At 38.6% G+C, this 23,751-nt stretch overlaps 2 protein-coding genes across 4 annotated transcripts in view; one reads left to right on the forward strand and one right to left on the reverse strand.

Moving 5' to 3' along the window:
* Nucleotides 1-1,393, reverse strand: part of QPCT (glutaminyl-peptide cyclotransferase) — a 49,798-nt gene extending 48,405 nt beyond the window's left edge. The window contains exon 1 of the mRNA XM_079941454.1: nt 1,291-1,393. The gene's annotated coding sequence lies outside the window, so the exon portion shown is untranslated. The remainder of the gene's footprint in view (nt 1-1,290) is intronic.
* A 131-nt stretch (nt 1,394-1,524) lies between these two features.
* Nucleotides 1,525-23,751, forward strand: part of PRKD3 (protein kinase D3) — a 76,890-nt gene continuing 54,663 nt past the window's right edge. The window contains exons 1-2 of one of the 3 annotated variants that reach the window (XM_079941446.1): nt 1,525-1,689; nt 9,343-10,297. In XM_079941446.1, the coding sequence (XP_079797572.1) occupies nt 10,010-10,297 (288 nt within the window). In that variant the 5' untranslated portion in view covers nt 1,525-1,689; nt 9,343-10,009. Of the gene's footprint in view, nt 1,690-1,718; nt 2,204-9,342; nt 10,298-23,751 lie in introns of those variants that run through there. The other 2 variants (XM_079941447.1, XM_079941448.1) reach the window with 2 other exon arrangements.

Consider the following 23,751-nt stretch of genomic DNA (forward strand, 5'->3'; position numbering starts at 1 on the left):
AATATATATGTATATACACATATATATATTCTCATATACACAAACCTTGCACCTCTGTAAAATAGCAGCTTGCTTCATTTAGAAAAGTTACTTCTAGAAAGAGTAACTTCTGTCTCTTTAAGGACCACGAGTGAAAACGGGAGTCACTAGTGAGATGGGACTGGCTGTAAACTGCTCCAATGAGATCCTGGGAATCTTGCTGAGAGAGGATATTTGGGTTTGGACTAAAATGTCAGTTGTGAAGTGGAAGGAAGAAAAAGGCAAAGTTAGGTAAGAGCATTTTTCGGTTTTGCTTTTTTTTTAAAGAAACTTGAGTGAATTTACTTTCAATTTTAAAGTAAAAGAATAGCAGAATAAGACTACAAAATATAATTAGACTGAATTAGATATTACTGAATGTGAGACAATTAGTATCTTCTAATTTAAAAAAATGTTTCAGAAACATCTTTTAAAAATATAGCTTCGGAGTAGATCAGAGTTATACAGAATTTTACTTGCCCGGTCTTTAATATAAATTATTAAAAAATTCCCGCTTAAGTTTAAATCCAGGGACATCCAGTAAGATTTATGACTTGGTATAAAAAGTAGGGACCCACTTAGCTTTCTTTTCTCTCTGTTCTCAAAAACTGCCCTCGACCTCTGCATGGGGATGGATGGATTATTGCCTGCAACCCATCTGCTTGTTTCAATATAATTTAATTGAGATATACTGGGCATGAAATTTGGACATAAGGAGACCTGGGTCTTTTCTGGGACAATGGGTGTCAGCTGCTCACGCTTTTCCCTCACATAAAATATGTATAATTTAACACCTAGTGTATTTTCCCTCTAGATCTCATCTCACCCGAGTCCCCCTTCACCCGGCATTGTCACCCTTGTCAATGTCACTTGGAAACCTAGGTTCGGTGATTCTTGGCTGCACTTCACTCTGATGGTAGGGGACACACTCGAATTTAAAGATGGACAAGTAGGATACACACAACACATTGAAAGCAGAGACTTCCATTTACTCCGCTTTAGGTGAAGGGCTCCGGACGTATCCGCCTGGGTGTGGAACGCGCGGGGCCCCTGTGCCAAACGGCCAGCTGGAGGGCAAACACTCGGGAGTGAAACAGGTGAAGTGCGACGATACCTCAGGGTGAAAACTGCTCTCTACTATAGACCCTTTACAAGTCCCGTGTCCAACTTGTCACCTCTTGCCCCCTAACAACCATCGCCTACATCAGAGCGGGCGACATAAGAGAAAAAGGCAGTTCAGTAGCAATAATGGGTATCAAGTACAGTGCGTACCTGGAATAAGTGCACGGTCGCGCCCCGCTCCCCAGTGCTCATGGGGACTCCAGGACCTCGGAGGGTGCAGAGCGAGCCTGAGAGCACCAGGAGCTCCTGCTGCCCGCGCGTGGTGTGAAGACAGTGATCAACTTCCCCGCGCTGCTACCACCGTTTCGAGCTCACGAGGAGACTACAGCTCCCGGCAGGCCCCGCGCCGACCGCGCGCCCCCGCCCCTCGCGCGCCCCTGCCCCCCCGCCCTCGGGCCTCAGGACGGGACGGGGCGGAGGGAGGGACAGAGGAAGGGGCGCCTGCGGCGGGCGGGATCCTGCGAGGCGCGTGAAGCCTAGCTGGCGCCTGGTCCGGGACCCAGACGCTGGCGGGCGCGGAGTTTCTCACGACCGGCGGAGCCCGCCTCTGTAAGTAGTCGCCTCGGGGAGAGCGGAACAGACACCGAAAAAGTTAGCGCCGCAGCGGCTGCCGCTTTGTTCTCCCGGCACGTCGGGTGAGGCGGCGGAGGCGGCTGCAGCCTCCCCTCCCCCACCCACCCGCACGCGGTGGCGGCGGCGGTGGCGGAGGGACTCGGATCCCGCGCGGGGCTGGGCGGCGGCCGCCGGGGTTGGGCGGGAAATTGGTAGAGCGCGCGGCGGGCGGAGCGGGCGGTGGGCGCCGCTGTGAGCGGGGGCGCCGGCGCTGCAGCCAGATGGGGCCAAGTTCCGGCGTGGGCGCCGACGCCAACTTGGAGTCACGCTCCGCCGGCGACCACCGCGCCCGGCCTCTCGGACCCAGTCTCTTACCGGGTCCTCCCAACTAGCTCCCAACGCCAGATTGGCGGCACTCACGCTGACGAATTTTGGATGAGCCTTCCCCTTTTCTTTTCACCACTTTACCTTGTACGCGTCGCAAAGAGTGAGTCGACGGCGCTTAGAGAACGTAAGCCCCCACCCCAATTTCCTGACTCTTTAGTTTTGCAAGTTGCGGCGTAGCTCCGAGTCGGTCTCATCCCCGGGAGGGTTTTCTTAAGACGAAACACTGAGGAGCGCAACTGCGTCTTTGAGCAGTAAAAATAACTCCATACTATTCGATTGCCTGTTGGATATTTTATTTGAAGTCATCGCAGTCAGAAGCATAGGCCTTGCCGCGTGCAGGCGCGAGTATAAATCGAGCGACGGCGTGTGTGAGAGCTGCAGACTTTTCCATACACAGATTGATGGCTTGGACGTAACTGTCTCTTCAACCACACCCATCCCCACAGGAAATAAGACTATCGGTGTCATCTTTGATTAGGGAGGATAAGTTACACCCTGAACTGGTACTTTGTTCGACACAGCCTTAATGAGCTGTAGAGGCAAATGAAACGAAAACTTTTAAAATACCGTAATTTGTACCCTAGAAAACGTTAGCGTGTTACTCTTATACTGTTTCTCCTTTGTACTTAATGCTGCAGTTACTAAAGTTTTAGCGGCTATGATTTTCTTTAGATCAAGCTTACTTAGTAAATTTAAGGCTGTGAGGACACCTCTGGATTTGTGGCTGAAAGCATCCATAAAGTTCCCCGACCGAGATCTAGGCCAGTTTTACTTAATAAAGGAACCCTTTCCTCCTTCCGTGTTAGGATCTGGATTCAGAGCTGGCATGGACATTCAGCCAAAAAAAATGTTACAAGTTTTATTAAAAGTATTTAAAACGTGTCACAGAAGCCTTCATGTTAGGTTTTGCTTCGGTAGGTAATGTAGATGTGGTCGGCCTGATCAGAGGAACTTGAATATTTGACAAGCCAGTTTTCCATCCTCAGTTCTATAATTTGGTATATAGCTTTTAACTTTTTAGGATGACTCAGATTCAAGAATGTTGACTGGTTTATTATCTTGAAATGAATGTTTTAAGCATCTCAGATCGTAGTGAGTCTTTTAAATACATAAATTTTAGAAGCTTTCAGTTTCATGAGGTGACGTCTTTAAAATAGAAATTTCTCTCTTAGTGGATTGCTTTTAATCTAAAAAATGCCATGGCCCTCCCAAAAAAGAGCTTAATAAATCAAGTTCTTGGATATTAAATTTTTAAAATTATATAAGAATTGGAAAAATCTTATACAGAAAAAAAGAATGGTCATTTAAATGCATGTTTCTTAAGGGACATTTTGTTCTCATTTTTAAAAGACATTGTAAACTTGATGAAAATATTACCATATTAGAGTTAATTGCTCATTTTAAAAATAAACTGATTTTACAGAACTTGATATTGGGAAATTATTAGCTAGTACAGTTTTTAATTTGATTTATTAATAATCATGCTTATGATTCATAATCTGTGCAGACAGTACTTTGAGTCTCTGATTATGTAATTCAAATTGAACGTGTGTGTGAGCCTTTTTGGAGCAGTTGTCTCATTAATGAAAAAACTTGAGATAATGTACTTAGGAGATGTTTTAATTTTAATTTCAGTGTAGAAGAAGGTTTTCTCCACTTGTGTGATTAGTTTATAGTGGCTGTATGTAAGAAATTGCTCACTGGCTATGAGTCAGATTTCTTAGATACCACTGGTGCAGAGGGAGGTTATGAAGATACATTAAGCCAAACGTAAATTTGTACAGCATCACCAGACTGGCAGTCCGTAATCTGGTTACTGGATAAACTTTTCAGTGCCTGAGCAGAGAGCAGACTTGGTGTGCTCTCTCTCTGTTCTCTCTGACATTGGAAAAGACTGAGATTCAAATACCTCTGGTCTCGATGAGCTGAATTTTACCAGCAACAATTTAGTTGAATACTGAGCTTTTAGGAGGAAAAGTATTTATCTTAACCTAAGGTAATAGTTACATTTTTGAAAATATATAAGTAGATGTAGGAAATTGCTAGAAACTATGATTTTAAAAACCATCAACAAAGTTACTTGGATTTTTCATACAATATAAAAGCAACATCAGGATTATTAAGCAAAGTCAGGCCTGTATCAAGGTAGAATATGGATAATGACTTCAGGACTCTGGTCAGTATTGCATTGAAAAAGGCCATATGCTTTTTGTACATACTAAAAGAATACAGTACATATCAACAGGAGAAAAAAAGACCCTGCATTCATTAGCATTCCTAGCACACAAAACTTAATCGAACCAGGAAAACTGTTACTGGTAGGGAGTCATGGTAAATATTATGCTATTCTGAATAGGAAAAGTGTTTTACCTCTTAACTTTTGCCTTTACTGAGTACAAAAAGGACACTGGCTACACTAAATGATGAGCTTCGTTTTGAAGTGTTTACTAGCTGGATTTGTTTTGTCTTCCGGAATCCTCTTTGCTTCTCTCTCTGCTTCTCTGACTCCTACTTATCCTTTGGTTTTAGCTTCCTTAAAGGTGCCTTGCCTGTGAACCTCTGTTGAAATTAGTTCCTCTCAGTATACTCTGTCATATCACTTTTCATGATTTGTAATTGCCTTGCTATTAATGTGAATATTTGTTTAATGTGTGTGTCCTATATCACACTCTAAGCTCCGGAGAGAGCAATAGCCATGTCTGTTTTGGTCACTGCTGTACAACCCGAGTCTCTCATAACAGTCTAGCAGATAATAGGCACTCAGTAAATATTTGTTGAATGAAAATGCTGCTGTTAGAGCTTCTTATAATTAGAGGCTTTGCTAAGAAATGAGATAATGTATATGTAGGGGGAGTTGAGGGAGAGGGAGAGAAAGGGTAGATCAACTTGTGATGTTACCGTGAAGTAACCCTCTGTTAAGTCACCTAACCTCCAGAGCCTTTATTTTTTACCTTGTCTGTAATAGTAGGGCAGGTTGGGCTCAAGATTCCTTTAAAATGCCATCTTTTGATTCCATTCAGCAATAGTGACAATTTCATTTGAATGAAATATGTGACAGATAATTCCCCCAAAGAATATTCGAGATGTTGCAAATAAACATATTAGAAATGCTTGCCAACTCACAGCTATTAGCAACAAACATATCTAATTGATTTATGAATTAGTATGTGTACTGTTGTCTCAGATTTCTGATTGAAGCATAAAGACAAAATTAGAGTTGTTAGATTTTTTTTTTTGATATTTAGTCTTAATATTTTGCACCCTACATCTTGTTGCATCTTACAGATCAAATCAAGGTTCCGTAAAGCAAAACAAGGAGAGGGAAAACAGATGGGGTGAGTGGGCAGAAGCTAATATGACAGCTCACTTAGTTTCTTCTATTTGTGTTCATGCTGAAACTGTAAAAAATATTTTTATGCAAAAGTATAACATAGTTTGTTAATAGTTATCGATCATTCTGATATTTGATTGTAATCATAAGACAGTTACTGTTATTTGGCTAATATTAGCAGGTATTATAAAATGGAAATTTAGTGGGAAGATATCCGTCACAAATAAATTATTATTCTTGAACACAGCAGCGTCTTGCATTTTGAAGTATTTAACCTGCATACAGTATTATTCATAGATATTTGACTCACCTTTTTATGACAGTTGTTCAGCTTTTTGAAACTGCTCAAGTCAGGTATTTTAAGGACCTCATTACCTCATGAGAAAACCTGTTGTAGATTGTTAGGTTGTTGGTAATGAACTGAAGTAGTATAAAGAACATGGGCTTTGGAGTCAGGGAAACTTTGGTGTGAATCCCAGTTCCATCACTTATTAGCTGTGTAGTCGTGGGTAAGCAACAATTCTGAAACTCTGGTTCCTTTTCTGTAAAGCAGTTAAACAAATTTCCTAGTGTCATAGCAAGGATTTAATGAAGTATGATATCTCAATTTCAGTGTTTAGTGTGAAGTAGGAGCTTAATTGTTAATTCTTTCACCTAATTACTGTGAAAATTGCTAAAACTTAGCACTTAGGATAAGCCAGGTACTACTGTAGATATTGTACATGCAGTAGCGCAGTCCTCATAGCTGTTATCTTCATTTTACCTCTACCCTCTATCTACCCTCTACAATGATACTGAATAAAACCAGTTATTCTCTGTTAATTTCCTAATCTTATGTTTGCACTGTGTCCACCCAGTAACACAACTTCCTGGGTGTGTGGTGTGAGTAGGGATAACACTTCATAAATGAATACATTGTTATCAGTAGCAAAAAATAAATAAATCATCCATATAAAAATGGGGAGAAAAACCAATTCTCTTAACACCTTTTCAAATATTTGAAGACCATTATTCTGCTTGGTTGTGTTAAGCATAATTTGTCACATGACATTGTTTTCAGCTTTATCTAGATATATCCTCATTATTATTTTTTTACATCAATATAGCTCTTAAAAGTGTGGACTGTAAAAATGAATACAGTGGTAACGTAAGCTGACTAGCAACCAGTATGCTGATTGATGCTGATGTGTTCTCAGTGTCCTGGGGGTTTATGTTTACATTAGTTCTTTTAGTCACCCATTATATTAGCAGCCATTATTAAACTCTTGGTTGATAACACCTCTAGTGAACAGGTTCTAAGTCAGCATTTCTATATTGCACATTTAACTTTTTGAACTAAATGTAAAGCTTTACTCTCATCATTGTTATAGTTCACTTGAATTTTAGTTTATTTCTCCCAGATTGTACACTCTGAGGATTTTATAAGCATGTCTTCCATGTCTTTATTATCTTATAAATAATCAAAAACAATATAGGGCCAAGGGCAGCATTCCAAGGCACTCCCCTAAAGACTTCTCTAAGTTGATACAGAGCAGCAAACTTAACCAACTACACTAACATCTAACTCATACTCAAACAACGTATTTACAAAAAGAGTATGGAATATCATCTTGAGAATTGTTTTGGCCAGAATACACTAATTTTTTTTCTGGCTTTGCTAATTGTGTGATCTCGGGCAAGTACTTTAAGCCAGTTTTCTCAACTATAAAATGGGTTGTTGTGAGGATTAAGTGAGGAAACACATATGGAATGCTTAGAACGGTGTCTGGCAGATAGAGCTCAATTACTGTGAGTTATTATTTCCTCTATCTAAAAAGACCAATAACCCCTTTTTTAAAAGGTGTAAATGTAGCTGATTTGGCATTCTGTTTGAATTCATGCTGACGTCTAGTGATCATTATATTCTAAGTATTGGAAAACCATTTGCTTTCATAATCTATTCTCAGATTTGACTAAGGGTTAACATTAAGTTTATATGTCTGCAGTTTCTGAAATCACTTTCCCACTCCTCCAGCCCATAAAACTTGAAGCCGTTCTGACCCATCTCCAGCCCATGACTGTTTCTCTCTTTCTGAACTCTTTCTCCAAGATGATAGGAGTCAGCTTTGTAATTGCACTGACTAATTGCTTTAGCAATATGGAGTGCATTGCATCTGAACCCGAAGACTTGCACTTCCATAAAGATGTGTTAGTCCCTCGTATTCACGAGGCTCAGGTTTCAGTTCTCAATGCTCTGCTACAACTTTAGTTTAAAAACTCAGAGAAAGTAAGCAAAAGACCAGTTGAGCAATTGTGCCTTCTCAATGTGCTCTCTCAACCTTAACATCCTCTCTGAGCGGTGATTCTCTCAGTTCCTTGTTCTTTCAGAAATGGTATGTGATTGTGGAGACAGCACTTGGTAGGAAAGTATGAAACTTGGGTCCTGATTCCCACTCCACCTCTTAATGGCCATTTGATGCTGGGCAAGTTACTTTATCTGCTTTTGCTTCCGTTAACTCATTTGCAAAAATAATAAATAATATTTGCCTTGTCAAATTCCAAAGAGATATCATGAGATAAAGCATATAAAACATTTACAAGATGTTAAGTGCTGTACAATATAAAATGGGTTAAAATTACTTATCTGAATGTAGTTCTAAAAGCTGTTATCTTTAAGCAGTTTTTTTCTAAGCCATACTTTTTCTTGAACTTGCTCATTCTTAATACTATATCTGTATGTTTTTGCTCTTCTGTTATGTTCATCCTCGTTTATTTAGCCCCATTAACTACTTTCCAGAGTCATTCTGCAACCACATTGGATGCTTCACTCTTTTTCATCATTAGACTTTACAGGTATATGGATGGAATTTAAATTGAAAGGTCCTTCTCTTGTGAGCCATTTCACTTAGCCATGGGGTCGTACTTTTACTTTTTGAACTGTCCTTATGTAAAACTGTGATACATATGTAACTGTGCTTAGTGTTCTCTTTTTCACTTTTAGAAATTTTTTATGACAAGATCGCTTTTTCCTATGTTCCTGTCTTAAGTATGTCTTTTATACTTCTTTGTGTGTCATATAACTGTGTTTAGTATATGCTTCCTTAGTTTTCTGAAAGAAATCTGCTTAGATTTAAACTTTTAATATAAAAAAGAATACTCTTGTCTATGTTAGGGCAGTATTACACATCTTTTGTATGGCCAAGTGGTACTTTATTTCTATGACGATGTCAGTTTTACTTTTCTTTTTTGTCCCTTCTGTTTTTGTCATAACTCAGTTGTGTATTTGTGGAATAAAAGTGTTTGACCTTCAAGTTTTAGGTATTAGTGAGGAATAGCAGGGTTTTGTTTTTTGCTCTTTTTTTTTTTTATCAGGAGGCTCTCCCTGAAATCATGGGCTCTGATAACTAGACCAAAAAAAAAAAAGGCTACCCATTAGGATTTATTGGTGAATTATAAACATACAGCCAAAACATATCATTTTAAAAAAGCACAAGGATTCTTTTTTTTAATTAATTAATAAATTTTATTTATTTTGGCTGTGTTGGGTCTTCATTGTTGCACCTGAGCTTTCTCTAGTTGCGGTGAGCAGGGGCTGCTCTTCGTTGCAGTTGTGCAGGCTTCTCGTTGCAGTGGCTTCTCTTTTTGCGGAGCGTGGGCTCTAGGTGCGCAGGCTTCAGTAGTTGAGGCTCACGGGCTTCAGTAGTTGTGACACGTGGGCTCAGTAGTTGTGGCTCGCGGGCTCTAGAGCGCAGGCTCAGTAGTTGTGGTGCACGGGCTTAGTTGCTCTGCAGCATGTGGGATCTTCCTGGACCAGAGCTCAAACCCATGTGCCCTGCATTGGCAGGCAGATTCTTAACCACTGGGCCACCAGGGAAGCCCCAAGGATTCTTGCATTTTTAAAATAATGTTAAGTGAGTATAAAATATTAAAAGTTTCTAAAAAATTTCTTCCAGGCTACCTACATTTCAGAAAGCATCAACTTTTCTCCATGGGCCCATTCACCAAGTGGAATATGCCTGTACTATTTTAAAAAGCCTTTGTGCTTAATCCTGGAAAAATTTGCTCCTCCAAAATGAAAATGAGGACATTTGAGAAGGTGATTTAAGGTGTGGACATTTGAGAAAGTGTCCCATTAGATCAAGGAACCAAAGGATAAGTACTGAATAGACTAATCCTAAACACTTTTTATTTTTTAAACTAGGATTTTATTTTGACAGAAAAACAACTTTTATTCATTATGTATTTTCTGAAATTAAAAGAGAGAGACAAGAATAGACTTAAAAGAAAATAGATGAAGATGTTTAGTAAATAAACAATGTCAACTCTCTTCTGATGAGGATAATTCAGTGATGTTAAATCCTTTCCAAAACCCTGGTTGTGGTCCTAAAGACAAGACTCTTCTTTGATGGGACTGATATTAAGGGAAGTGGGACCTTTTGTATATTCAACTCACAGTTGTAGAACTTGCCATCATCAGCATGAGTGGCTTAAAAGAGGAAATAAAGAAGCTTTCAACTAAATCTGAAAGTACAGTCATTTTTTTACCACTGTGATTTTAAGGCCTCTTCATAACCATTGAAAAAGAATTGACAACTGTTTTAAAAGATTAAAGAAAGGCAGATGTCTGCAAACAATTCTCCTCCATCATCCCAGAAGTCTGTAATACCTGCAACTCTTCCTGCTGTGCTTCCAGCTCCTTCTCCGTGTTCAAGTCCTAAAACAGGGCTCTCTGCGCGACTCTCTAATGGAAGCTTCAGTGCACCATCACTCACCAACTCCAGAGGCTCAGTGCATACAATCTCATTTCTACTGCAAATTGGCCTTACACGGGAGAGTATTACCATCGAAGCCCAGGAACTATCTTTATCTGCAGTCAAGGATCTTGTGTGCTCCATTGTTTATCAAAAGGTACTGTGCATGCTATTTATGTCAGTAGTTTTTCTGAGTAATATTGTTTCTACTGCTTTTCTATAAATTATACATGCAACAGTGAGTTAACACATATGGATCAATCAGTTGTTTATATTCTTAATTCTGAGCATTGGGAGAGAGTCCTGATAGACTAAAAGCCTAAAGTCTGAAATTTCAGAGTCTAACAGCTGGAGCCTATATCCAGGCTTTAAAATACTGCTTATTCAATTCATCTCTTTAAGAGCAGGAAAATCAGTGTAAAGTCAAGAGGACTTAAGCAGTCTCACTTGTTTTCAGAGAAAACAGTCAGGAGGTAGAAGGCACAAGGCATCAAGGGGGCTTACCAAAAGGATGAGACACAGCTGCTGCTGAGTCCAGGTCCATACCTCGTTCTTCCTAGGTCCCCTTCCTAGGTCCCCTGTATGCTGCCCTTTTGTCCCCTTTAGATCCTGATTTCACCTAAACTGCCAGAGGACCACACTCTCTCTGTCTCTTAAAAATTAGGTAAATGAGCTGTAATATATATCAGAATAGAAGAAAAATTTTAAATTTAAAATCACCCTCAAATTTTAAATTGAGGGTGATTTTATTTTGCTTCCAATTAACTCACCCCCTGCCCTGTACCATACCATTTTTTAAGGAATCTTAGCTAAATTTCTTTAATAATCTTGATTTGATGCATGAGCTGGTATGTTCTATGTTTTATCATAAAACTGTATATAAGTAGTATGAATTGGTTACATTTTCTTTTTAATGGACCAAGCCTATGTTTCAAACAACTTAGTATACTTTATGTTTTAAAAATCCTATCAGTAAGATTAATGTGTTTGGATAATGCTCCTCGTCTTACTGTTTTTGTTTCAGTTACTTATGCTTTACATGGTTTGTCATTATCTTCTGATGTAGAAGTAATTAACAGTCAAAAAAATGTTATGTGGTTTGTGAAAATGACCCTTGTCTCCTGTGTGTTAACAGTGACTTATCTATTTAAATGTGGCCAAAAGTAATTTTAGGTATTCTTTTGTAGATCTGTAGAACCATCTTTGTGTCTTTAAGTATCTTTGCTTTTAACTTCCCTTTCATCAGATGGTAACAGATGTTTTAATAAATATTTTTGCAACTAGGTTTTTAATTTAATGGTAAGAGTTTAACTTAAATACAATTTGTAACTTTATTGTCTCTCTTTTTTTGAGCCCATAGAAAATCATAACTAATGTTTTGGTAGAGCTATATTATTCAGTTTTCAACCTTTGGAAATTTGACTTAGTTCTTATATTTATACAGAGGCATACTGATTTTCTACAGGATTACTTTAGAATGAATGTTACTTCCTCATTAATATAGATGTGAGAAGTGGGTCAGATGGGTCAAGTTCTTGGGAAGCTAGGTTAAAAATCATAATCTATGAAGAATTCTAGTGAAGCCAAGGAAATAAGATATGGCTCAAGAAAAGATAATTCAGGGTGAACTGTATGCAAATATAAAATAGAATTATTGATTATGGAGATAGCCAGCATAAAATGAATATCATGGTGAACTGAATTTGAGGCAATATTGTAGTGATATGGGGATGTGCTTGGCAAAAATATAAAACATGTATGTGACATAATCTTATTACACACTCCTTTTGACATGTGCTAGAATCCTAACTGTTGTTTAAGTGTAGTGAAAAAGAGTATTGAGCTTGTAACTAGGTCAGCTGTATTGTTTTTCGTTTGTTTTTGGCCATCCCATACAGCTTGCGGGATCTTAGTTCGCCAACCAGGGATTGAACCCAGGCCCTCAGCAGTGAGAGCACAGAGTCCTAACCACTGGACCGCCAGGGAATGCCCAGCTCTGTTGTTTATTAACTGCATACCTTTATGTGATTTGACTTCTCTGTATTACATTTCCACATCTATCAAATTATTGAGTTGGGATGATTTTTTTTTTTTAATAAATTTATTTTATTTTATTTTTGGCTGTGTTGGGTCTTCGTCACTGCACGCGGGCTTTCTCTAGTTGCGGTGAGCGGGGGCTACTCTTTGTTGCGGAGCACAGGCTTCAGTAGTTGTGGCACGCAGGCTCAGTAGTTGTGGCTCACAGTCTCTAGAGCACAGGCTCAGTAGTTGTGGCGCACGGGCTTAGTTGCTCTATGGCATGTGGGATCTTCCTGGACCAGGGCTCGAACCCGTGTCCCCTGCATTGGCAGGCAGATTCTTAACCACTGCTCCACCAGGGAAGCCCGAGTTGGGATGATTTCTAGTGTATAATTCCAGCTGTGAAATTCTGAATCATTTAACCTAAAGTTAAGTCTTCACTCTAGAGACAGATAAAGGAGAAAGGAATTTCAAGGAATGATCTACTCAGGTCCTAACTGGAAAGAAATCTTAAGGGAACCAACTCAGATTCTGGGGTTTGATAGAGAGGTTTCATGGATCCCTAACTCACCTGGGAGATGGAAAAACCATGTCAGAAGTTCTTTTCTTTTTACATTCTCTCTTAGATTCTTGCTTGCTAATCACTTACTTCCATTACCTACACATGCATAGCTCCAGGTTAACTCCCAGGACTCTGATGGGCACACCTGCTTTTCTTATTTCTGTTCTTAGTAAATACATTTATTGAACCTTTTAAAGGTAGAGCACTGGTTAAATTTTAAGAAGTAGATTAACCAAATGTCCCTTCCCTCAAAAAGCTTATAGTCTGGTAAGGGAAACATTTACCAGAATAAAATATGAGAAGTAGAAAGTGAAGTTAAAATAAAAAGTGCTCTTCTCAGGTTGATAAAAGATATGAAAGACTTCATATGAAATGTAACATTTCATCTGATACTTAAAGAATGAGTAAGATTTCAGTGATATGGGAGGTAAGGAGTACATACCAAGGCAAAAAAATCAGGATGAGCAAAGATATGGGAGGGGAAAGGAGGAAGATTATAATTGACAACATTTATTGAGTACCTACTGTATGTCAGGAGCTTCGCACACCCTTTCTGCTTAATACTTGCAACAAGTTTTGGTGCATCTCACATAGTTAATGTGAGTTTTTTTTTTCTTGTGATGAGAATTTGTAAGATCTGTTCTCTTAAAAACTTTCAGATATAAAGTATTGTTAACTGTAGTCACCATGCTGTACATTACATTGCCTGAACTTACTTATTTTATAACTAGAAGTTAGTACCCTTTGACCACTTTCACCCATTTCCCCACCTTCTACCCTTTGTCTCTAGTAATCACCAGCTCTGGTTTTTCCAGATTCCACATATAAGTGAAATCATACAATATTTATTTTTCTCTGCTTGACTTATCTTACTTATTAGCATAATGCCCTCAAGGTCCATCCACGTTGTTGCAAATGATAGGATTTCCTTCCTTTTAAGATTGAATAGTGTGTGTGTGTGTGTGTGTGTGTGTGTGTATCACATTTTCTTTATCCATCTGTCGATGAACAGACACATAGGTTGTTTCCACATCTTGGCTATTGTAAATAATGATGCAATAACATGAGGGTGCAGATTTCACTCAAGATAGTGATTTCATATCCTTTGACTGTATACCCAGAAGTGGAATTGCTGGATCACATGGTAGTTCGGTTTTTAATTTTTTGAGGAACCTCCACGCTGTTCCATAGTGCCTGCACCAATTTACATTCCCATTAACAGTGCACCAGGGTTCCCATTTCTCCACATCCTTGTCAACATATGTTATTATCCTTTTGACAGTAGCCATTCTAACGGGTGTGATGTGATACCTCATTGTGGTTTTGATTTGCATTTCCCTGATGATTATTGATGGAAAACTTTTTCATGTACCTGTTGGCCATTTGTATGTCTTTTTTGGAAAAATGTTTATTAAGTTCCTCTGCCCAGTTTTTAAAAAAATAAATTTATTTTATTTATTTTATTTTTGGCTACATTGAGTTTTCGTTGCTGCGCGTGGGCTTTTCTCTGGTTGTGGCAAGTGGGGGCTACTCTGTTGCAGTGTGCGGGCTTCTCGTGGTGGCTTCTCTTCTTGCAGACCATGGGCTCTAGGTGTGCAGGCTTCAGTAGTTGTGGCACGTGGGCTCAGTAGTTGTGGCGCACGGACTTAGTTGCTCTGCGGCATGTGGGATTTTCCCAGACCAGGGCTCGAACCCGTGTCCCCTGCATTGGCAGGCAGATTCTTAACCACTGCACCACCAGGGAAGTCCTCCTCTGCCCATTTTTTAATCTAATTGATAGGTGGTTTTTTTTTTGTTTTGTGTTGTTTTCTTTTGATGTTGAGTTATGTGAGTTCTTTATATATTTTGGATATTAACCCTTTATCAGATATAAGATTTGAAGATATTTTCTCCAATTCCATAGGTTTCCTTTTAATTTTTTTTTCTTTTTTTTTTTTGGCGGTACACGGACCTCTCCCTGTTGTGGCCTCTCCCGTTGCGGAGCACAGGCTCTGGACACGCAGGCTCAGCGGCCATGGCTCACGGGCCCAGCCGCTCCGCGGCATATGGGATCTTCTCGGGCCGGGACACGAACCTGTGTCCCCTGCATCAGCAGGCAGACTCTCAACCACTGCACCACCAGGGAAGCCCTTCCTTTTCATTTTTTAATGGTTTCCTTTGCTATAGAGAAGCTTTTAGTTTGATTTAGTCATACTTGTTTTTGCTTTTGTTGCCTTTGCAGTTTATGTCAAATCCAAAAAATCATTGCTGGGTTCGATGTCAAGGAGCTTACCCTCTTATGTTTTCTTCTAGGAGTTTTATGGTTTCAGATCTTATGTTCAAGTCTGTAGTCCATTTTCAGTTGATTTTTGTGTACAGTGTAAGACTGGGCTTCAGTTTCATTCTTCTGCATGTGGCTCTTCAGTTTTCCCAGCACCATTTATTGAAGAGACTGTCCTTTCCCGTTGTATATTCTTGGCTCCTTTGTTGTAAATAAATATATACGCATGGGTTTATTTCTGGGCTCTGTTCTGTTTCATTGATTTAATGTGTCCATTTTTATGCCAATACCATATTGGTTTGATTACTGTGACTTTGAAGTGTAGTTTGAAATCAGAGGCATGATGCCTCCAGCTTTGTTCTTCTTAAGACTGTTTTGGCTATTTGGGGTCTTCTGTGGTTCCATACAAATTTTAAGATTGCTTTTTCTATTTTTGTAAAAAATAATCATTGGAATTTTGATAGGAATTGCATTGAATCAGTAGATCATTTTGGGTAGTATGGACATCTTAATATTCTTTCAGTTTGTGAACATAGAATATCTTTTATTTGCATCTTCTACAATTTCTTTCATCAATGTCTTACAGTTCCCAGTGTATAGGTCTTTCACCTCCTTGGTTAAATTTATTTGTAGGTATTTTATTCTTTTTGATACACCTGCACGTGAGTTTGTTTCTTTTTTTTTTCTGACTGCGTCAGGTCTTAGTTGAGGCATGTGGGATCTTTGTTGAGGCATGCGGGATCTTTGTTGAGGCATGCAGGATCTTTCGTTGCTGTGTGGGGGCTTCTCTCTAGTTGTGGCATGCAAGCTTCTCTCTACTTGTGGCATGCGGGTTTTTCTCTCTCTAGTGGTGGTGCGCAGACTTCTCTCTAGTTGTGGCATGCGGGCTTCTCTCTAGTTGTGGCGTGTGGGTTTTTCTCTCTCTAGTTGTGGTGCACAGACTTCTCTCTAGTTATGGTGTGCGGGCTTCTCTATAGTTGTGGGGTGTGGATTTTTCTCTCTCTAGTTGTGCACGGGCTCCAGGGTGCATGGGCTCAGTAGTTTGCAGCATGCAGGCTCTCTTGTTGAGGCGCATGAGCTCAGTAGTTGTGGTGCACAGGCTTAGTTGCATGTGGGCTCTTAGCTCCCCGACCAGGGATGGAACCTGCATCCCCTGTATTGGAAGGCGGATTCTTTACCGCTGGACCACCAGGGAAGTCCTGAGATTGCTTCTAATTTCTCTTTCCAGTAGTATGTTATTAGTATATAGAAATGCAATTGATTTTTGTATATTGACTTTGTATCCTGTAACTTTACTGAATTTTTAAATTAATTTTAACAGTTTTTTTGGTGGAGTCTTTAAGCTTTTCTATATATAGTGTCACGTCTTCTGCAGATATACAGTTTTGCTTCTTCCTTTCTGATTTGTATGTCTTTTATGTCTTTCGCTTGTCTAACTGCTCTGACTAGGACTTCCAGTACTATGCTGAATAAAGATGGTGAGAGTGGACATCCTGTCTTGTTCCTGATCTTAAAGGAAAAGTTTTCAGCTTTTCACCATTAAGTATGATGTTAGCTGTGGGCTTGTTAATATATGGTCTTTATTATTTTGAAGTACGTCCCTTCTCCACTCACTTTGTTGAGAGTTTTTGTCATGATGGATGTTGAATTTGGTTAAATGCTCTTTCTGCAACTATTGAGATGATTATGATTTTTATCTTTCATATTGTTAATGTAGTGTGTCGCGTTTATTGATTTGTGTGCGTTGAAACATCCTTTCATCCCTGGAATAAATGCCACTTGATGATGTGTGCGATCCTTTTAATGAATTCAGTTGGTTAACATTTTGTTGAGGATATTTATGTATATGTTCATCAGGGATATTAGGCTGTAATTTTCTTGTAGTGTCCTCGTCTGGCTTTATTATCAGGGTAATGTGGGTCTTGTAAAATGAGTTTGGAAGTGTTCCTTCTACTTCTATTTTTTGGAAGAATTTAAGAAGGATTGGTATTCTTATTTAAATATTTGGTAGAATTTACCAGTAAAGCCCTCTGGTTCTGAGCTTTTGTTTGTTGAGAGGTTTCTGATTACTGATTCAGCCTCCTTACTATTAATTGATCTATTCAGATTTTCTATTCCTTCATGATTCAGGATTGGTAGGTTGCATGTTTCTAGGAATTTATCTACTTCCTCTAAGTGTCCAGTTTGTTGGTGTGTAATTGTTCATAGTAGCCTCTTATGATCCTTTGTATTTATGTGTATCAGTTGTAATGTCTTCTCTTTCATTTGTAATTTAGTTTATATGAGTCTTCTTTTTTTCTTGTTAAGTCTGTACAAAGGCTTGTCGATTTTGTTTATCTTTTTTAAAAACCAGCTCTTAGTTTCATTGATCTTTTCTGTTGTGTTTTTAGTCTCTATTTCATTTATTTCCACTGTGATCTTTGTTATTTCCTTCCTTCTACTACTTCTTGTTCTTCTTTTTCTAGTTTCTTGAGGTATAAAGTTAGGTTGTTTATTTGAGATCTTTCTGTTTTCTTTTTATTCTTTTTATTTTTATTTTTGGCTGCATTGGGTCTTCGTTGCTGTGCATGGGCTTTCTCTAGTTGTGGTGAGCGGGGGCTGTTCTTCATTGCACTGCATGGGCTTCTCATTGTGGTGGCTTCTCTTGTTGAGGAGCATGGGCTCTAGGCACATGGACTTCAGTAGCTGTGGTTCGTGGGCTCTAGAGCGCAGGCTCAGTAGTTGTGGCACACGGGCTTAGTTGCTCCACGGCTTGTGGGATCTTCACGGACCAGGGCTTGAACCCGTGTCCCCTGCATTGGCAGGCGGATTCTTAACCACTGCGCCACCAGGGAAGTCTTGAACATCTCTTTGAGGGGCACAATTCAACAGTCCATTTCAAAATAATTTTGTATATGGTAAGATAAGAATCAAACTTCATTTCTTTTTGTAGGACATCAGATTTTTCCAGGACCATTTGTTGAAAAGACTATTCTTCCCTTACTCAATTACTTTAGTACCTTGGTTGTAAATCAGTTGACCACATATATCTTGGGCCATTTTTGAACACTGTTTTGTTTTATCGACTTATGTGTCTGTATCCTTAAACTAATTCCACATTGTCTTGAATTCTTTAGTTTTATAAAGACATGATGTCAGGGCATAAATCCTGCAACTTTGTTCTTTTTTTCAAAACTGTTTATCTCAGTTTGCGTTCTTTGCATTTCCATATAAATGTTAAAATCAGCTTGGTGATTTATACATAAAAGCTTACCAGAATTGTGTATATCATTTTTTATCTGTGTTTCATGTTTTTGATGCAGTTTTAAATGGGGTTTTTAAATTTTCTAATTTCTTTTTTTTAAAAAACATCTTTATTGGAGTATAATTGCTTTACAGTGTTGTGTTAGTTTCTGCTGTATAACAGGGTGAATCAGCTATATGCATACGTATATCCCCATATCCCTTCCCTCTTGTGTCTCCCTCCCACCCTCCTTATCCCACACCTCTAGGTGGTCGCAAAGCACCCAGCTGATTTCCCTGTGCCATGCAGCTGCTTCCCACTATCTATCTATTTTACATTTGGTAGTGTATGTATATCAGTGCTACTCTCTTACTTCATCCCAGCTTACCCTTCCCCCTCCCCATTTCCTGAAGTCCATTCTCTACATCTGTGTCTTTATTCCTGTCCAGCCCCTAGGTTCATCAGAACCATTTTTTTTTTAGATTCCATATCTATGTGTTAGCATACGGTATTTGTTTCTCTCTTTCTGACTTACTTCACTCTATGACAGACTCTAGGTCCATCCACCTCACTACAAATAACTCAATTTCGTTTCTTTTTATGGCTGAGTAATATTCCATTGTATATATGTGCCGCATCTTCTTTATCCATTCATCTGTTGATGGACATTTAGGTGATTCCATGTCCTGGCTGTTGTAAATAGTGCTGCAATGAACATTGGTGGTAAATGTATCTTTTTTTTTTTGCGGTACGCGGGCCTCTCACTGTTGGGGCCCCTCCCGTTGCAGAGCACAGGCTCCGGACGCGCAGGCTCAGCGGCCATGGCTCACGGGCCTAGCCGCTCCACGGCATGTGGGATCTTCCTGGACCGGGGCACAAACCTGTGTCCCCTGCATCGGCAGGTGGACTCTCAACCACTGTGCCACCAGGGAAGCCCAATGTCTCTTTTTGAATTATGGTTTTCTCAGGGCATATGCCCAGTAGTGGGATTGCTGGGTCATATGGTAGTTCTATTTTTAGTTTTTTAAGGAACCTCCATACTGTTTACCATAGTGGCTGTATCAATTTACATTCCCACCAACAGTGCAGGAGGGCTCCCTTTTCACCACGCCCTTTCCAGCATTTATTGTTTCTAGATTTTTTGATAATGGCCATTCTGACCGGCATGAGGTGATACTTCATTGTGGTTTTGATTTGCATTTCTCTAATAATTAGTGATGTTGAACATCTTTTCATGTGCCTCTTGGCCATCTGTATGTCTTCTTTGGTGAAATGTCTATTTAGGTCTTCTGCCCATTTTTTAACTGGATTGTTTGTTTTTTTGATATTGAGCTCCATGAGTTGTTTGTATATTTTGGAAATTAATAAATGTCTGTTGTTTCATTTGCAAATATTTTCTCCCATTTTGAGGGTTGTCTTTTTGTCTTGTTTATGGTTTCCTTTACTGTGCAAAAGCTTTTAAGATGGTTCATAATTGAATAAGTAAAGAAAAGAATTCATATGAAGCAGTATAGTATGGTAGTTAAAAACATGAGTTTGCGGATCAGTAAAATTTGGGTTTGTCTTTACAACTTACTAGTTGTGTAACCTTGGTTTCTTATCTGGAAAACGATGTTAAAAATAGTACTAATTTCATGGTTTTTTTTGTGTGTGTGTACGTGTACATTAAATGATATATTTATAAAACGCTTAGTCCAGCACCTAGCACATAGTAATCACACAGTAAGTGTTAGCTTAACAATAATATTATTTTTTAGTCTGATCTTTGTGGCTTCTAAACTAAACAAACAAGCAAACAAAACTTTAACCACACTGTACTTTGGGATCCTTTCCCTTTTGAGAGCTTATAAGAAACTAGTGGTGATCCAGAAATAGCTGAAAGCTGCTACCAGTTAAGTTTATGTTAACTTTTGGTTTTCTGCTTTATGGAATATACATTTGTGTCATAATCTATTTTCTACTGTGTATAAGACAATTGATTCCTTTCTTGATCTGTATGGGTAAATTCTTCACAATTTCATATTAGCTCTACTAATGCTTCTTTTTATTGATGCAGAAGATTGGAGGTTAATGATATATCAATTCTGTGGTTTATTTAATCTTCTGTTCTTGGTCTGTATGTGTGAGTTTCATGTGCAGTCTTAGCTCCTGAAAACCTGTAACTTTTGTCTTCAGTATTGTAATATATTCCTCAGGGGATTAGTTTCTTTAGATTAATGTGATTACAGATGTGATTTCAGAATCATATAATTTTGAGTTCAGCTGATTTAACTAGTTAATTACTATTGTTGAGCAGTAAGTGAGCAAACATGCTTTTTCTATATTTCTATACCCTTAGGCTATTACATCTAATATAATGGAATTGAGATATTCCTTATTGTATGAATATTCCCAAGGACTGAACTGCCAGAAAGAGCCTATAGAGCAACTATAAAGGTATAGGGAGAGGAGCATTCATTGAAACTATGTAAGATCTTTTGATATCACAAGAGGGACATGAAAACTAACCAAGAGTACATAAATATTTCCATTAGGGAAAAAGTGATTAAAAGTATTTATTGATAATTATCTTAAATAAATGAATACAACTACAAATAAAATTTAAAAATTTTCTGAAATATTTAAGAAAAAGGCTTTGTGAAATAAATGTAGTATCATGTTTCTGAAAAGGAAGGCTGATAGTATATAATTTTTACTCCCCAATTTAAATTATTTTTTCCATTCAGATTGTTTTTGGGATTCTTTTTACTCTGACAATGTTTCTCTAAAGTTTATCTGGGAGAAAAAGTAGTCAAAAGCATTAAGTTAAAAATCTGAAAAATAAGAGAGAAAGGGAAGAGAAAAACTACAATAACTGAAACCAAATACTGCTAAAAGCAGTAATAGATCCATGGTACATTTTAGGTACATGCCAAGGGAGGCATGAGAAAAAAAAAGGAATCATTTTTCAGAAATTTGTGTTTAGAAAACTCATTAAGCAGTTGAAGGGCCATAAACATAGACCTCCACTTAATACCTGACACCAAGATAAATTTCAGAGGATTTAAAGGTTACATATGAGCATTCAAATCAAAGGAAAATTAGAATAAAGTAGAATTGAATATTTATCAAACTTATAATAGTGGGTATTTCACTTTCAAAACAATAAAAGGAAACAAAAGGGAAAAGAACAGTTTGCAGATTTGAATATTCCAAGTGTAATATTTACATATGTAAGAATAATAAAAACAGAAGTAAGATGGAGGAAATACTACAACAAGTATTATATAAAGTTAATATCTATTCTGTAAAGAGCTCATATATTTGTAAGAAAAACACTGGTCTCTAAATATTTGGTCAATTGATAAAAAAATATATTTCACAAAGATATTAAATTAGTAAACAAGCATGTGGGAAAATGTTCAAAATAGTAGAAATAAATAAACATTAGGTATTATGTGCTCAATTAGGGGAAAAGTGTGATTGGTATTTCCATTATAGGTCAGGGTATGGTAAAACCTCATAGAAATAGAGAACAATCAATGATTCCAGGCTTATAAAAGTTAAAAACTGGATCAATTTCTAACTAACACAGATAATATAAAACATATACACTGAGATTTTTTTCCCCCTCAATGAATATATCTCTGTAACCAGCAAATCATTGATTGTTGAACTTCGCTTAAAACTTGGATGTGGGGCTTCCCTGGTAGTGCAGTGGTTGAGAGTCCGCCTGCCGATGCAGGGGACGCGGGTTCGTGCCCCGGTCCGGGAAGGTCCCACATGCCGTGGAGCAGCTGGGCCCGTGAGCCTGCGCGTCCAGAGCCTGTGCTCCGCAACGGCAGAGGCCACAATAGTGAGAGGCCCGCGTACCGCAAAAAAAAAAAAAAACAAAAAAACTTGGATGTGACCAAAAGTGATCACTCTTTGAATTCAGTCCAGTTTCATGACACATCCTGAGGGTGGAGTGGGTGGAGTTTCTTTTGTTGTTGTTGTTGTCTTTAGCTTAAGCCAAAAAGTTAGCTTCCTTTTTTTGAAAATTTGAAATGCTTCCAACGTTTATGTTACATTGAGGTTGGTTCTGTTTTACTCCTCTTTCTATCCCTCCAACTGCCTTATACTCAGTAGACATTTGTTAAAAGACACATTCTACCTGCTTTTACTGCTAAAAACATGATACTGCAATTAATCTGTGGTGCTAATTACTTCCCTTGATGAAATAACGTATAGTTAGAGCCACAAAGAAAAAGGAATGAGCCGATAAGCACCAGTATTCTTTTCCATCCTGTGTCATGTATCAGCACCTTAGTTTTGTCCAGCCTGCTCCCACTAGTTTAGACGGTCAGATATGTAGTTTCTAGAGCTCTTTTCTAGGATTGTGCAAAAGGCCAGGTTCTTCTAGAAAACTCTGAAATTCGCTAACTTATTCACTCTGAGAATACCAGTGAACTTCATCCTTATTCCTTGTAAGAATGTAGATTAGGACAATTTTATTGGCAAATACTACAGCCCCAGTATCTAATTTTAACATATAAGATTAAATTAAAACAGTAGGTCTCAACTGGGTTGACACCACCGCCCCCCCCCGCCCCCCCCACCCCCCCCACCCCCGCCAGGGAACACTGGGCAGTGGCTAGAGACGTTCTATTTTTGTTGTCTCAGCTATGGGGAGAGGAAGTGCTACTGGCATCTAGTGGATAGAGGGCAGGGAGGCTGCTACAGTGCATGGGAGAGCCCACCTGCCCGGCCCACCCCCCATCCCAGCAAAGAATTATCTGGTCCAAAATGCCAGTAGTGCTGAAGTTGAAAAACCCTGAGTTAAACTATATAGAAATAGAGTTTATGAGTTTGGAGAAATCGAAAACTTCTGTTAGTAATATTGTAGGGTCTTAGTAAATTACTGATAATCAATGTCTTCTAGATGTGAATTGTAGCCTGAGAGCTTTAAAATAGGATTTCCAGTTTGGCTTGGGTGTGTTTGTTTTAAGAATATTACACAGTTTCCATTATGAGTATGGATATAGTTAAACAATGGAAGGAAGTTTTTAACCTGTGTATATTAGATTTCTGTATCTTCATATTGGTTTATAAAGCAAACTTAACACACGGAATCTCTGCCTTCTAGGAGTTTATAAGCTGAAGGGAGTGTTTTTTATACTGATGAAATCCAAAGAACTGGCATTCAGGAGAACAAGAAGGCAGACACTTGGAGCAGTAGGTAGAAGTGGGATTGAGCCAAGCAGAAATTGGCTGATCAGATCTCTGCTAGGAGGCCACTACCAGAGAGAGAGTCAGATTACAATGAGCAAATCAAAACTGAGGGAACATGCCTTGCCCATCTAAGAAGAGAGTGTTCATGCATGGATTCCCAGTGTCAAAATTACATTAGCATTTAAATCTGTTCTGTTATTTTTTTTGTTATTGGTGTGTATTTTAAAAAGATAATAGTAATCCAAGAGAGAGGTAACAGTGTTTTCAAATCAAAGAGACACATGCAGGTTAAGATTTTGATTCTGTAACTTTCTTATTTTTTGTGATTATAGATCCTTTCTTCCGTCATTTGACTTC

The sequence above is a fragment of the Stenella coeruleoalba genome (genome assembly GCF_951394435.1).
Source record: "Stenella coeruleoalba genome assembly, chromosome: 13".
NCBI classification, from domain to species: Eukaryota; Metazoa; Chordata; class Mammalia; order Artiodactyla; family Delphinidae; genus Stenella; species Stenella coeruleoalba.